This window comes from Emydura macquarii, unplaced genomic scaffold, assembly GCF_026122565.2.
Source record: "Emydura macquarii macquarii isolate MOO-44397 ecotype Brisbane River unplaced genomic scaffold, CSIRO-AGI_Emac_v2 contig_1483, whole genome shotgun sequence".
In the NCBI taxonomy this organism is placed as follows: domain Eukaryota; kingdom Metazoa; phylum Chordata; order Testudines; family Chelidae; genus Emydura; species Emydura macquarii.
Genome location: NW_027131620.1, coordinates 24,530,767 through 24,544,760, shown reverse-complemented (window position 1 = coordinate 24,544,760; position 13,994 = coordinate 24,530,767). Strand labels below are relative to the sequence as shown.

General features: G+C 51.4%; 1 protein-coding gene across 1 annotated transcript in view; it reads right to left on the bottom strand.

The window, feature by feature from the left end:
* Positions 1-13,111, bottom strand: part of NECAB3 (N-terminal EF-hand calcium binding protein 3) — a 117,230-nt gene extending 104,119 nt beyond the window's left edge. The window contains exon 1 of the mRNA XM_067554665.1: positions 12,824-13,111. Coding sequence (XP_067410766.1) covers positions 12,824-12,943 — 120 coding nt within the window. The 5' untranslated portion in view covers positions 12,944-13,111. The remainder of the gene's footprint in view (positions 1-12,823) is intronic.
* Positions 13,112-13,994: the final 883 nt, after the last annotated feature.

The following is a 13,994-nucleotide window of genomic DNA, read 5'->3' as shown; positions in this document are numbered from 1 at the left end:
TTTGTAACAGTCTATTTTATTTCAAGAGCTTTGGGAGGGACCGCTTTGTTAAAGGATATTACTTTTTCATTATTATTAAAATGCCTGAAGCAGGGATCTTTTTCCCCTCAAAAAATGATAATTGTGTTTGAATACTCAGCCTGTTTCACCTGTAGGGGTCTAATCCTACCACCTTTCCTCACGCAAGGTGTTGCCCTCCCTTCACGCATGAGTGAGAGCTGCTCACACGAGTCCATCTTGCAGGGCTAGGCCCTAGCTGAGACCCATGAAAAGACCCGGTGCTGTGGGAGCTGCACGTCATTTGCAGGGCTGGTAATGACCTCAGCCCCTGGACTGACCAACGTCTAAGCCCAGCGAGTCAGGGAAGAGCTGGGACTAGAACCACAATATCCCGGTTTCACCAGCAGCAAGCCTCAGGCAGTACAGACCCGACGGCTCACCATAATGGCTCTGGATCAGTGGTTCCCATCATTAGCCTACTATGTCCCAGCCCTGGTCTCTGATCCAGTCCGGCCTAACCACTCACTAGTGCCATAGCAATGCTCGCAGCTGCTCCAAATACCTGCTTGCTCGGGGGTTTGGTAAGTGCAGGGTGGAAAGGAACCTCGGTTCTTCTCACTTGGCTGTGGCTGAGTCTTTACTTGTGTGCAGGAAGAAAGAGTATTCTCGTGTAATCTCCCCAGCAGCTCCCTGGGTGCTGGGGCAGGGTCATCTAAGGACAGAGCACTGGAGACAAATGCCTGTTCTGGACTCACACTGACACCTGGGAGACAGGCGAAGTGGGACCGATTAAGACCTTCTCTGGTTCTACAAAGGCATTTTTTAAACACTCCGATTGGCTCCTTAGAGGCAAGGCGCTGTAGAAGCACATGGATGATTATTGTCACAATCTGCTGGCTACACTTGTCAGTGAGCAGCACAAAGTGATCGCTCCACGCTGCAGCATGACACCCCCCGCCCCTCACACACACACACACACACACACACACACACACACGTTCTCTGACACCAGAGCTAAAGGAGGGTCTCCGCCAGCTGTGAGCAGCGTGGGGCTCGTGACATAGCTGGGCAGCTGTTGTCCCGCCCAGTGGAGGGCAGTGATTTACACACACGCCAACCCATGTCAGTAAGATTGCACACCCGTGTACCCAGTACAAGGAATAGTTATTCATCTGTATTTGACAAAACACCTGCCCCAGAGGGACGTTCCCCATGTTTTGAATACTCCTTGGCACATTGGAGAAGCACCACACGGCCTCTCTCACCCATTCTGAGAACTGTAAAAGGGCAGGCTTGTCCTGTAGCACCCCCGGCTGGCCAGACGTGGCTCTGCAGCACCCATCTTCAGTTTAGCCTCTCCAGGGCTCCACCAGTCCAGAGTCCTTAACACATCCCCGGTCAGGATCTAATTTATTTAGAGAGAAATCAAAACAAACTCAGTCCTGGAGCTTCTCCCCTTCACCCAGGAAAGGATCTTCCTCTCCCCATGACCACTCACTGGCTTTCTGACCTGCAGTCTTCTTCCGATGGGAAAGTGCACTGTGTTGGGCAAATGTCATCCACTGAATTCCCAACACTCCTCACAGATTTGTCCAGTATTCTTACCTGCACTATTTTCCTTGACAAAATGTCGGATCTAACATTTTCATTCTTAAATGGACAGGCATTTTCCCAGCAGCTACCTGCATTGCACGCAGTGGTGTCATAGGAAATGCACCCCCTGCAATTCATAGTGCTTGAACTTGAATTGGCTCTAACTTCTTAACTTGCACTCCAGACACAGAAGTAAAAGCTTGTCACCCATAATCTATGACTGATCTTATTGACGCTCTACATAGCATCCCAGCACCTTCTTATCTGCTCCCCAAGTAACCCCAGAAATACTTGTAAGTAGATTAATCCTACCTTCACATTCGCTTGTAATACTTTGGCCCTTCCTAGTTTATTATCAGACAGAAGTTTAAAACGGTTAATGACGTGTACCTGTTCTCCATAAAGATATCAATTGCACTCATCAATCTTTCTTCTAGTGGATATCATTCCTGTTGTTGTTAGTGATTGAAACTTTAAATCCCCATTCTGAGACCTCCCTGCAGGCTTCATTCATTCTCTCCCCAGCCACTTTAATTCTCCTATGTTTAACCCATATAGCACAATCATCCACAAATAAAAGTAATCCCTCTTCCTGCCCGCACACTCTGGGGGAGATCCCCAGATTCCACTCTCTCTTGGGCAGCACAGCTGCCTTCCCTTCAGCCTAATGGGGCAGCAGGTAATCAGTCACAGGTGCACTGGACTCCGCTCCCTCTTAAAGCGGCCCATCATCCTGTAACAGGACTATGTATTTTGAGAGACGCTTCTTTAGATGAACTTGCTGCTGCCTTCCCTCAAAGCAGGTAATGTCAGGTGTCTCTCCAGAGCGGCTATCTAGCACTTTTCCCCACCAGACACAGCCCTGGCCACAGCCCACTGCCTTGAGAAGCTATCTGCTGAATATACTAAGGATGCTGAAGGGGAGACAGCAAGTGCGGAAGCAACAGCCATTTCTTTGTACAGCTCCCTAAGAAGAGATTCGGTGCCTTGGGAGCTCTTCCACCTTCACAGGGCTAGATAACGTCCTCGGGTCCTGGACTCTCAGATGCAATTGCTCCAGGGAATTCACATAGGAACTCATGTTTCTGACTCTCTGCAGGGCAACATCCCAGTGTCTGACCAAGAGCCAGGGAGTCTGGGAGTGAGACAGAAGCACAGAAGAGAAAATATCCAATTTAACCATAACAACAGAGAGGCAAGGCCAATTCTGGCAGAACAGATGGAAGATAAGCCAGCCTTAAAAATCCAGGCTCAGATTTGATGGGAAATGAACAGAAGGGCAGGGAGAGAACAATGAAAGGACTGCGGGGAAAGCAGCAGCCTCAGCGTGGCTTTGTTACAAGGGCTGAAGAGCCCAGAGCTACCCACCCCACCGGACCTGTTCTCATTACTTTGTCTTCTGGTTATAAAGTAGGCTCTGGGGAAGTGCCAGGAGCTGCAGTGATTTTCTTTGAAGGGTCAGGAAAGTGACTAACCTGGCACCATCTTGCTCAAGTGAACTGCTCCCCATGCGTGCTCAGAGTCAAAGGATCTGATCAATTAGTGAGAAAAGGAGGTTTTTGGTTCCTCCTGTTTCTTTCATGCCTTGGGACAGTCAGCTAGATTCTCTTCAGAATCCCGCATTATCAGCAGAATTGCACTGAATGCAGAACCATTATCATTAACAATAACGCATGAAGTTAGAGAGAACTCAGCTTGATTCTCAGATCCCAGGCCCAGCAGTTATAACAGCCTCTTTTCAACTTGTAAACTGGGGCGATTTCACCTGGAATCATACTGCTGAAGCGTTAGAATGTAGAAAAGTCTCCCAGGTGCTTGAGATGTTTAGAAGTGGAAATATACTGTAATAAAGCCACTGTACTTCAAACTCAATCAGTTCCTTTATCTGAAGATCTGAAAACACTTTCCAAAAATAAATAAAATTATCCTTGTAACTCTCTGTATGATAAGTATATATCTTTATCCCCATTCCACAGCTGGAAAAACCAAGTCAAGGAACTCAAGAAACTAGAATTCAAAAGCAGTGGGGGAAACAGGCTGGTGCCTTAACGAATCTCCCTGTTGATGAGGGAGCAGAGCATGTCAAGCCTACTAGGGAAGGATCAAGGGTCATGTGGGAAAATTAGGGAAAAGATTAGAAAAAAGCCTGCCTGGCCGTCCTGCATGGGCGTCCCGTCTGCTATTGGGGTGGACACTTCTGATGGGGAGTCTCTGCCACCGCACTAGCTGGAAGGCTCTGCTGTCTCAGCAGAAACATGCCATATGACAGCCAGGAGAGAAAAGCTTTCTTCTTTTGGAGGCTATTAGCAAAGCCAACCCTCTGGCACAAAGGCACCTTTCACCTCCTCCCTGAAAAGACTTGGATTCCTCTGAACTACAAAGGGAACCCCAGGACTGGCTGAAGACTGACTTCAAGGTGTAGTGACGATCAAGAACAGTAATTCTGTACAAATGGCTCGTTCCTGCACAGCTCTGCTCCCCTGGGAGGCTGAGGCTGATCTGCTCAGATGGCCGACAAAGACCCGCCTGCAGCACGCAGCCAGCGCATCCGGGCAAGGGGACCCTCCCTGTGAAGAAGAGCTCAGCTCCCAAATTAGCATGCAGATATTCCAAAAGCGGCTGGGGGGGCCGAGCTCTTTTGGAAAGCTGGCTCCAACTCTGAGCGCAGAGCATCTGTGAGCCCAGTCCAGGGCTCTTGTGAAAACCTGGACCACGGTTTGTGAAGCTTGTTGAGTGCCTTGGAAACCCTTCGTATGGAAACAGTATTTAGATGCCTAAATCAGACAGAAAAGGGACTTGACTCTGCATCTCCGCAGCCCAGATGGGTACCTTAATAACGGGGCTGTTGGCTAGTCTAGGGTGAGGGGCTCTTGATTTGCAAAAAATCTCACCAGGTCTGTTTCATCCCAATGTGGAATGAAAACATTCGAAGTCCTCAAAATGTTCCATACACTGGAATTCTTGGTTTCCAGCCAGCTCTGCGTGGCAGTGCCCAGCCTGGTCTCCGGCCGCGGGGCATCTCGGCAGGGTTCAGAAGAGGATTAGGGGTTCATTGGGACAAAGTGACAGATGATAAGACCCAAGGAACTCTCCTTCCCCCAGTCCCCTGTGGAGGGGAGTGCAGGCCCGGCTCCTGACTAGTACATCGAGAGCTGTCTAAGGGCACATCAATGCCACACCTGGGAGCCTGGTTCCCAGCTCAGGGAGACAGACATGCCAGCTTGGCTCCAGCTAGTGCGCTAAAAATAGCAGTGCCGCTGGGGGGAGCACGGGCAGCGGCTCTGCCTGCGTTCAAGGCCCCCTCGCCTGCCTGGATAATCTGGGGGTGACTGGCCTGAGTCGCCACCCAGGCCACCCCCAGCGGCACTGCTATTTTTAGCACACTAGCTGGAGCCGAGCCGGCACCAGTGCTGGGAATCATGCTCCCATCTGCAGTGTAGAGGTACCCCAAAGGGGGCATGGTGAGGCAAGGACCGGACTTGGCCTTGTCTCTCTCTGCACTAGCAGGTAGGGCTCCGGGCCCGGAGCAGAAACCACTCTGCAAGGAGCAGGGCCGGGGACAGAATGGCAATCTAGCCAAGCAGACTTGGGAACGACTCCACCCTTTCTGCCATGCGTGCACCCCCGCCCACGCAGTGCTTCTGGGTTACAGGCTGGCGCAGGGCCCACGACTGCATCAGCCTTAGCAGCCCTGAGACCGAACAGGATGATGTTACACAGGCCTGCTGCCTTTCTGCATGCATTCCCCACTTCAAGCTCAGCAGGGGAGGAGTTAGTGCTCCAATAACCCACCCGCAAACGTGGGCATTTAGATCAGATTTAAACAATAAAAACCCTGTCCCTTGGTAGCCCTGCTCCTTCTCCAGCCTCCCTTGCTATCGCATGGAGCCATCTCCTGCCAGCTCCCCCTACCAGCACTCAGCTGGGATCCTCTTCCGTGCCAGGAGTGGTCTGCTTTGTTCGGAGCTGCTCCCACACCCATCCCAGAATCACTGGCCTTTAAACTCCCGGCTGGTCGCACAGATGCCCTGTGCTTCCTGGGAGTGTGGAGCCACCACACAGCCAGCTCCAAGACAGCATATCCTTGTCTGATCTCCCGGACGGTCTCATCCTTGCCTTTTTATTGGACAGAACTGCCTCATTTTTAAAATCCCTTCAGTTAGGTGCAGGGAGGGAGCAAACAGGGACGCGTGGATTAATGTCACTCCCTGATATGCCTGTGGCAGCTTCGTCCAGGGAGGCATCCTCACCTTAATAAGCCAAGCAAAGAGGAGAGGGTTTCTTAGACAGTCAGTAAATCCCCTTAGGGCAGAAGCTATAGCGACCTCGATGTCTGTTCAACGGCCTAGCATGAAGAGACCCCGCTGCGTCGGCAAGCTGACAGTGAGCTGGTGGGAGATGAGGGGTGAGCCAGTGGGGCAGGGGTAGGCCGGCAGGGGGTGGGGTGGCCAGCAGGGGGCTAAGGTGAGTCAGTGGAGGTACGGGTGGGCCGGCAGGGGGTGGGAGTGAGCCATCAAGGGTGAGCCGAAGGGGGTAGGGGGGACGGGGTGAACCAGCGGGCAACGGTCTGCAAGCTGGGAGGGGTGAGCCGGCGGGGGTGGGGGGTGAGCCTAGAATTCTGTGGGTCTGCCAGGGCTGTTTGATGGACTGGATGTCGGCGGGGAAGGTTACTTTGGCGCTTTGGGCAGCCTGCATGTCTCCGCTGCTGGATAACGACTGGTGGAGATCAGGAGTATCTCTGCTCTTCAAACCCTCTCTCCCTCCCCTTCCTTCCTTCCTCTTCCACTCTCTTTTTTGACCCCTCTTTTCATGTCTTCTCTCTCCTCTCCTCGTTCCTTACTCCTCTGGCCCTCACTCTCTAGCACCATTACCAGGGATAACTCTCAAACAAGCCAGCCTAGAGTTCGCCCCACACCCCCTGTGCTCTCTCCCATTGCGTCGAAGGAATCCAACATCCTCGTGCTGCTTTCAGGCCTCTGATGCTTCAGCAGACTCTCTGCATCCCGTCCTCCCTCCACCATCAGCCCCCTCTTCTGCCCATCCGCCTGCCTTAGGGTCTCACTTCTCTAACAGGCACCATCAGACCGGTGGCAAAGGAGTCTGCCGGATACACTGCAGGCTTCCAGGAGCTTGCTGAGGTGGCAAACAGTTCCTTGCAGCAAAGCAGTGCTATTTGTTTGGCAAGCCCAGGCTAACCGGGCCCCACAGTGTTAGAGCCACAAACAGCAGACCTAGCCAAGGCTCAGGGCAGGCCAAAGCAGCCTGAGTCTTCTGTCTGCTGCCTTTCTGAAATCCACTTTAGTTTCTCTGACCTCCGCTTCCATCCTCCCCCGGTACGGCCCCAGAGAAGGGACACCGGCTACACCTATCTTCAGCAGCACCTGAACTAAGCCTGCCCTCTAAGTCTCAATGCTCCTGATGCACGGAAAAGGTAAGAACTTTCATCCACACGGGATGGAATTGAGGCGGTCATGTCGAGGACAGATGGATGGTGGCAGCTTTCAGTCTCAGCAGTAATAAAGGGAATCAATCCTAATTTGCCATCTTCTGTAAGCACTGAGACCAATATGGGCCAGTGACTAAGCAAGTGACTGGGAGCCAGGACTCCTGGGGGGGGGGGGGGGGGGGGGTGTGTGTGTGTGTGTGTGTGTGTGTGTGTGTGTGTGTGTGTGTGTGTGTGTGTGTGTGTGAGAGAGAGAGAGAGAGAGAGAGAGAGAGAGAGAGAGAAACTGTACTGATTTCAAAGGTGCTGGGAAGCCGCGGAAACTAATGGCCTCTGTTTAAACGTGGGGTAGTTCGCAGTGGAATAGGTTTCCACACGCTGCCTTTCCTTGGACCTCAGTCCTGATCTGAAGGAACTAACTGATGACTGAGAGTACAGTCCCGTCTCCGTGGACCCATTCAATCCTTGGCTCCTCTGTTGTGACCACAAGCAAAAAGGATGTTCATTAGCTGGAGTGGTGGGGTTTGTAACACAGCGAAGAGGAGACAGATTTCTGGGTCCAACTGCTGGTACACCCAAAGTCTCCTGGCTGTCCTTGGCTGAATCAGGGTGTCCTTGAGCAAGTTGTTTAAGGATCCATGTTCAAAGGCCATTCTCCACATGCGTGTGCACGCAGCCCCACTCGGCAAGTGCAGACACCTCCTGTGTACATTGCTCATCTGTGCAGTGCCAGTCACTAACCTAAGCCCTCTGCGGGCACACGGGTGTGGATCTTTACTACGGGGCCAGCCAACTGAAAGCATGTGGCACACGAGTGAGAATTTTTAAAGCATGCATCTGCTTGCATGTGGACATGTGGGAACAAACAAGCAGAGACCCTTTATAAGCACACCCCTTAATAGCCCTGAGCATCGCTTTCCCCATCTGTAAAACCAGTGTCATTATAGTTAAGCTTATCTACACAGCACCAGAGCACGTATCAGTCTACCCCGCAGACGGGTCGTGATGTTCATTTAACTGTTGGTTTATAAAGTGCTTGAAGCCGCGCGACGAGTTGCTCTAGACTAGCGATGGATTAATACACGCCTCTCGTTTGTAACGTACTCTTGCTTATCATTTCAGATGCAGACGTAGTAATTTCTGAAGCTGGCGTAGGCCTGTGAAAGTGAAGGAGACATGGAAGGAAGTCGGCAATGGCTCACAGAGAACTCAGTGGAGGTGTCTGGCAGCTTTCCAGTTACTTAGTGCTGAAAGGGGAGGTGTAAAATCCTCCCACGGACTCTGGGACTAACCTATGAGCAGAGAAACCAAATAGAAGGTCCAAGGGCAGCCCTGAGATGTTTACAGGATGGCTGGTTACAATATTGGTGCTTCAGATGTTAATTGTGCTAATGTTACTCTGCTGAACTGGTCTGTTAATAAAGCAGCTGCTCAGAGGATTTCTTCTGGCACTCAGCATTCTTCAACCAGGCCATTCTTTTAAAGTGGGGTCAGACCTGCTCCATCCAGCTGAGCATGTAGTGCAGTCACTGATGCTGGCTTGGCAGTCCTACAGACTGAAATCCTCCAGTCACAGACTAGGTTCCCACACCTCACACCCCTCAGCCATGATCTGAAGGGTCAGGGTTCAGGCAGAGAGGTCTTTCTTTCGCATAATGCATCCGTTGCTTCCCCAGTAAAACTGCCAGTTAGTATCAGTTTTGGCATCTTTTGCCGAGTCTGCTGAGAACTGGACCAAGTCTTGCAAACTCATAGCACCTAAGTGCTTAAGAAAATATGAGAAAATATGGTTACAGATGGAGGGGAGCCGGATCTAGAGGTAAGAGATTCCTTGTCACATTATCACATCCCTGAGTCCAGCTCCCCCTTGATTCCTTGGGCAGCTCCTCCAGCCAGAGCCAGGTCAGAGACATGGCCCCAGCTTAGGTTAAGGGCCTCGTGTTTCCGTACAATCTTCCCTTACTGGAAGCTCGGCTACAAATGCTGCATCACAAGAACTACGGACTGTCCGGTAGGGCAGGAACACACAGGAGCGGCAGAATGATCTGAAAAGCAAGGGGCCAAGCCACTGCGCCAGCACTGGCTGAGATCACTCGCTCTCTGATGTGAATCACACCAGCCTTCTCTGGGACAAACAGGCTTTTCTGAAACAAACATACAGGACAAGTGCTCCGCGCTAGCGTCTGCCCTAAGACCCATGAAGGAGTTCGGCGGTGACTCTCCCACCCCTCACCTGCCTGGAACATGAGGTGAAGGGAAAGCCACAGAGGGCTGAAAGCTGCAAAGCAAGGTGAAGGGTGGTTTAGGTTTGGATCACTTGTGCTCAGGGAGTAAAGCTACTGCTCCCTAAGAGAATGCACTGTGCACTCTGTCTAGATACGGCCCCCATTACTGGAGTAGTTGAGTGCCTCACAGTCCTCAATAGATCTATCCTCACAACACCCCATGAAGTAGGGCAGGGCTATTATCCCTATTATACAGAGGGGAAATTGAGGCACAGAGCGACTAAGTGATTTAATCAAGGTCACGCAGACAGTCTGTGGCAGAGCTGGGAACTGAACCTAGGGCTTGGCTAGAGTCCTAAACACTAGGAACCTCCTTCCTCTCTGTGTCACTGCAATGGAGAGGGGACAGTCATGACCCCCACCTTCTGATCTATGAGGCATCTGTCAGACCCCCTACCTGAGCAGCTGGTTCATGACATGTTTAAAACAGGGTGTGTAATTCCAGCATATAAAAGAGGCAGCATGTCAATATTTTAGCAGCTAGATTAGACAAGCACAAATGGGCATTGCTTTTAAACAGTTGCACTTGACAACTCTTGCAATTTTACCACGACTCTCACCATATTTGGTGCTTTCCTTAGAGCTACAGCTCCTAGAGTCATATGAATACATGAGAATCTCAGCTTTTGGTGTTTTTTTTAAAGGTAGTTTTCTTGCTCTCATGGTTGCAGAGAAAAGCTGGAAAATACTACCCCTAAAAGATCTGAAACCAGAATACAAAATAAAAAGGACCCAAAATTTATTATCATTATTTACACATGATATTTAGGGGCTGACTCATGATTATTTTTAAACACTTGGGACTGGCAGGACTGCTGTTTACTAATGTCTGCCGCTTTATTTCTTTCTGAAATAGGGCCAGATTTTCAAAATTAGGCATGGACGTTTACATGCATATATTTGCATATGCTAATTTATGTGATTATATACAAGCTCATATACTGTGCCCATCTCCAGGGTATCCGAGTACCTAATTCCCATGTGTAGTCACCCGACATGAGAAGTTAGACACCTGCAAATATACTTGTGCAGCTGCAAACACCCAACATTGCAAATCTACTCCGAAGACTGGGATTTGCAAAGAAGCCTTGGGAATCAAGCACTCAACTCCTGCTGACCTGGGATTTGGGCACCTAACTTTCTTAGGGTCCATTGCAAATCCCAGCCCAAAGGTCTACTCCACTTTTAGACAGAAGCTTAGCTGCTCCCGTCATAACATGACACTGCTCTAAGTGTAGTAATACATAATACATCGTACCCCATTCATCCTCAATTTAGAGTTTTCAAAGCTAACCAAAAAAATCCTGCAGTTTTATTGATTGGTGCAAACAGGAACAATTTATTTAGTCAGACTTCACTGGTTCTGGCTGATCCATGGTGATTAATTGTGCTACAGCCCCAGCAGTGCTCTAAAGACCTGAGTAAGTCATGCTCCTCCTGTTGGATCCTGTCCCTGGTGGGTACCTTGGCTATAAATTGTTCCAATGCCTCAAGGAAGGGCTGAAGCATTGATTTCATTTCCATCTGTCAGCACTTCGAGACTCAGACCCTCCCATTAGCTACTGGGCCACCCCACCACCAGCTTGATTTCAAACCCATGAAGGGCAGTCCATTTGCTCAGAAAGGGGAGGAAGGAGAGGTGGCCTCTGCCTGAAACAGGAGTGGCCAGAACATTGACAGCCAGGCAACTAGCCGGGAGCTGAAAGGCTTCTTGTTATTGGCCCATACCTTTTAAAATGAAAAATCAATCCACACCCATGGGGGGGGGGCCGGTACGTCAGTTACATCTTCCTAGATCAATGAGCAGGTGTCTCTCGTTGGTTCCTCAGCTGCACAAATGCCAGCCGGTGACCCCGTGGCCATAGGAAGAGGGCAGCAGGAGGCCATTTAAGTGGCAGCTGGACACATTTGACCCCAGCAAGGTACTCATCAGGCCCTTTGGAGTAGGTGGCACCTTGGGCGGTGGTTTCCACAGCTCCAAGCTGCTGTCTAAGTAGGAAGTGGTTCTACAGCATACATAGTTCAAGAACAAGGGTGGAGAACTAAGATCCATGAGCCAAAAGAAACAAGAGCCAAATGGCCGTTCCCTAAGGCTTTCACTCTTGTGAGCAATAGAGGCTGAACTGACAAAGCCTGTGTGTGAAGGTATGGAGACCTCTCCCAATGAGAGATGCCTAGGGGCACCAACAGATGCCAGCATCTGGCTTCATAAACATTTCATAGAATTCGCTTTTGTACAGTTAGCCACGGGGTTTTCAGTTAATGTCTATAAGCTACACTCAGGAGAGCAGAGCATCAAGCACAATGGGCTGTTTGCTTTGACTGTCAAGATGAAAGATATCAGCAGAAAGTTCTTCACTGCACTGAAAGCAGCAGGAAATACTGGCAGCGAGAAGCCTTAAGTCATACCATTACTTCAAAGCTGCTTTTAATTCTTAGTTTATAAAAGAGAGACAGTGCACACAATGATCAGGTAATACCCACAAATCTGTAGTAAATACAGCACATTAAAAGCAAAGCCACTTTCAAATGTTTCCCAGCTGGCAGTCGTTTATGGAGCTGGAATAGCAAACCCTTCATTACCCACATTAAATGCGTGACTGCCAGCTACAACAAACCTTTGTTAACATAGATTTCCCCGCCTGAGATTTTAAACCATGCTCTGGTGATTTACCGCCCAAGCAGCTTGTAGGCTTAGTTAAATTACATAAGTCAGTTAGGAGCTTAAGCTTTGAAACTGGTCATGAAAATTGATCAGACCAAAAAAAAAAAAAAAAAAAAAAATGCTTTCCCCTGCCCCTTTACCAGGCTGCTGATTGAAAAAGAAGCACATACTATTTAACTTGCCTAACAAAAAACAAACCAAAAACGCTTGCCCCAAATGAATGCAGCATTTTGCAAAGGTGAGGAATGAAATAGGCATGCTGTACTGTTAGGGATCAAAGCTAGGAAGTGTGCGTTGTTTCCAGCCCAACACACAGGCTCCTCATCCTTTCCAAGCCCAGATGATCGCACTATACAGCCTGGACCCATTTTCAAACCCGGGCACCTAGGTCAGGGATGCAAAACAGGTGGCTGCAAAGCCAAACGGGGGAGAGCCCTGGCATTTCTCTGCCCTTTGCACTCACACCTGTTCTGCACACACCGCTGCCTGCTTGCGCCCGGGCGGGCAGATTTTGCAGGTGCAGCTTGGTCACGGGTAGTTGAGCGTGTGCATGGTGGTGTGGGTGCGCGTGCAGGGACGGACAGACAGACACACGCAGCAGGTCACGGCAGCTAAAACATCATCTTGCCCTGCAGAGGCTGTCGGCAGGGGTGCTTCTCCCCAAGTCTCCACTGCGATGCATGCGCCCTGTCCCGCGGGACCCGGCAACCCCCCCGCAGCGCCCAGAGCCTGCAGACAACGGCGGGGAGGGGTCGGGACGCTGCTTTCCAACAGCTGCCCGGCCACCCCGCTGCATGCGCGGGGGAAACGTGCCCCGCCCCGCAGGCGCCTACTTACATCGTGGAAGAGGGGGAGCCCCTGGCCGCGGGGGGGTTGCGTGCTCTGCCCGGCGCCGGGGCGGGGAGCGGGCTTGGCAGACAGCCAGCACCTTGCCAGCGTCTCCGCGCAGGCCAGCATCTTCCCCCAGTGATGGAGCCGCCGGGCCGGCCGAGCTCCGCAACTCCTCTGCCGCCTGCGCGCTCCGAGATGCCCGGGCCGCCTCCAGCCGGCAACTTTCCCCGCCCGCCCCCGCGCCTCCCTGATTGGCCGGGAGCGGCGAGCGGCAGCGCCACGCCTAGCCTGGCCTTGGCCCGCTTCCCGGCCCCGGCAGCCCGGCCCGGCCCCCGCTCTCCAGCGGGCGCCGCCACTCCGGAGGTGGGAGCCCCTGGCTGCCCGGGGCCCACACGCCTGCTGGGCTTCTGCCCTGCTCCCTCAGGAACCTGTCACTGCCGGGGAGCCCCCCGGCCTTTCCCCCAGCAGTGCCCTGTGGTGGCTGCAGCATCAGCTAGGGTGACCCGCTAGCAAGTGCGAAAAATCAGGACAAAGGGAAAGAATGGGGTGGGTAGGTGGAAATAGGCGCCTCACTAAGACAAAGCCCCAAATAGTGGGACTGTCCCTATATAATCGGGACATCTGGTTACTCTAGCATCAGAGGAACTAGCCATGAAACAGCCCCAGCAGGTCCCGGGCTCTTTTTGTCCCTGGGGTGGATGGCGCTCCTTGAACGAGCAGCTCGGGATTGTTCTGTGTGGCACCTGAAGCCTCATTTTCTGCACACTGTTCAACCCCTGCTCTGTGTACAGAATTATTCATTTCCTCATGGGCTTTTCTATGGCACTCAGCACTATAGTATCTGAGGCCTGGATCCACAAAGGCACTTAGATATTGCGTTGCTGAGCAATTTAGGCCCCTAGAAAATCACAGGAGCATCACTGCAATCCACAAAGCTTGAGTTAGGCACCAGCGCTCCCTGACGCTGTGAATGCGGGGAGAGGCGCCTTAGAATGCCACCCACAAAAGCCAGTATGATAGGCAGGGAGTCACCTTCCCCCGCTTCAAGCTACATCCTCCCCATCACAATGATGCAGTGTGTGCTAAGCAGCTGCCCTTCTGCTGGCTTTCTGGGTCTGACCTTCTCTGCACCTGCTTCTCACTGTATTTCCTGCAGCATGTTCCTATAAGCATGGAC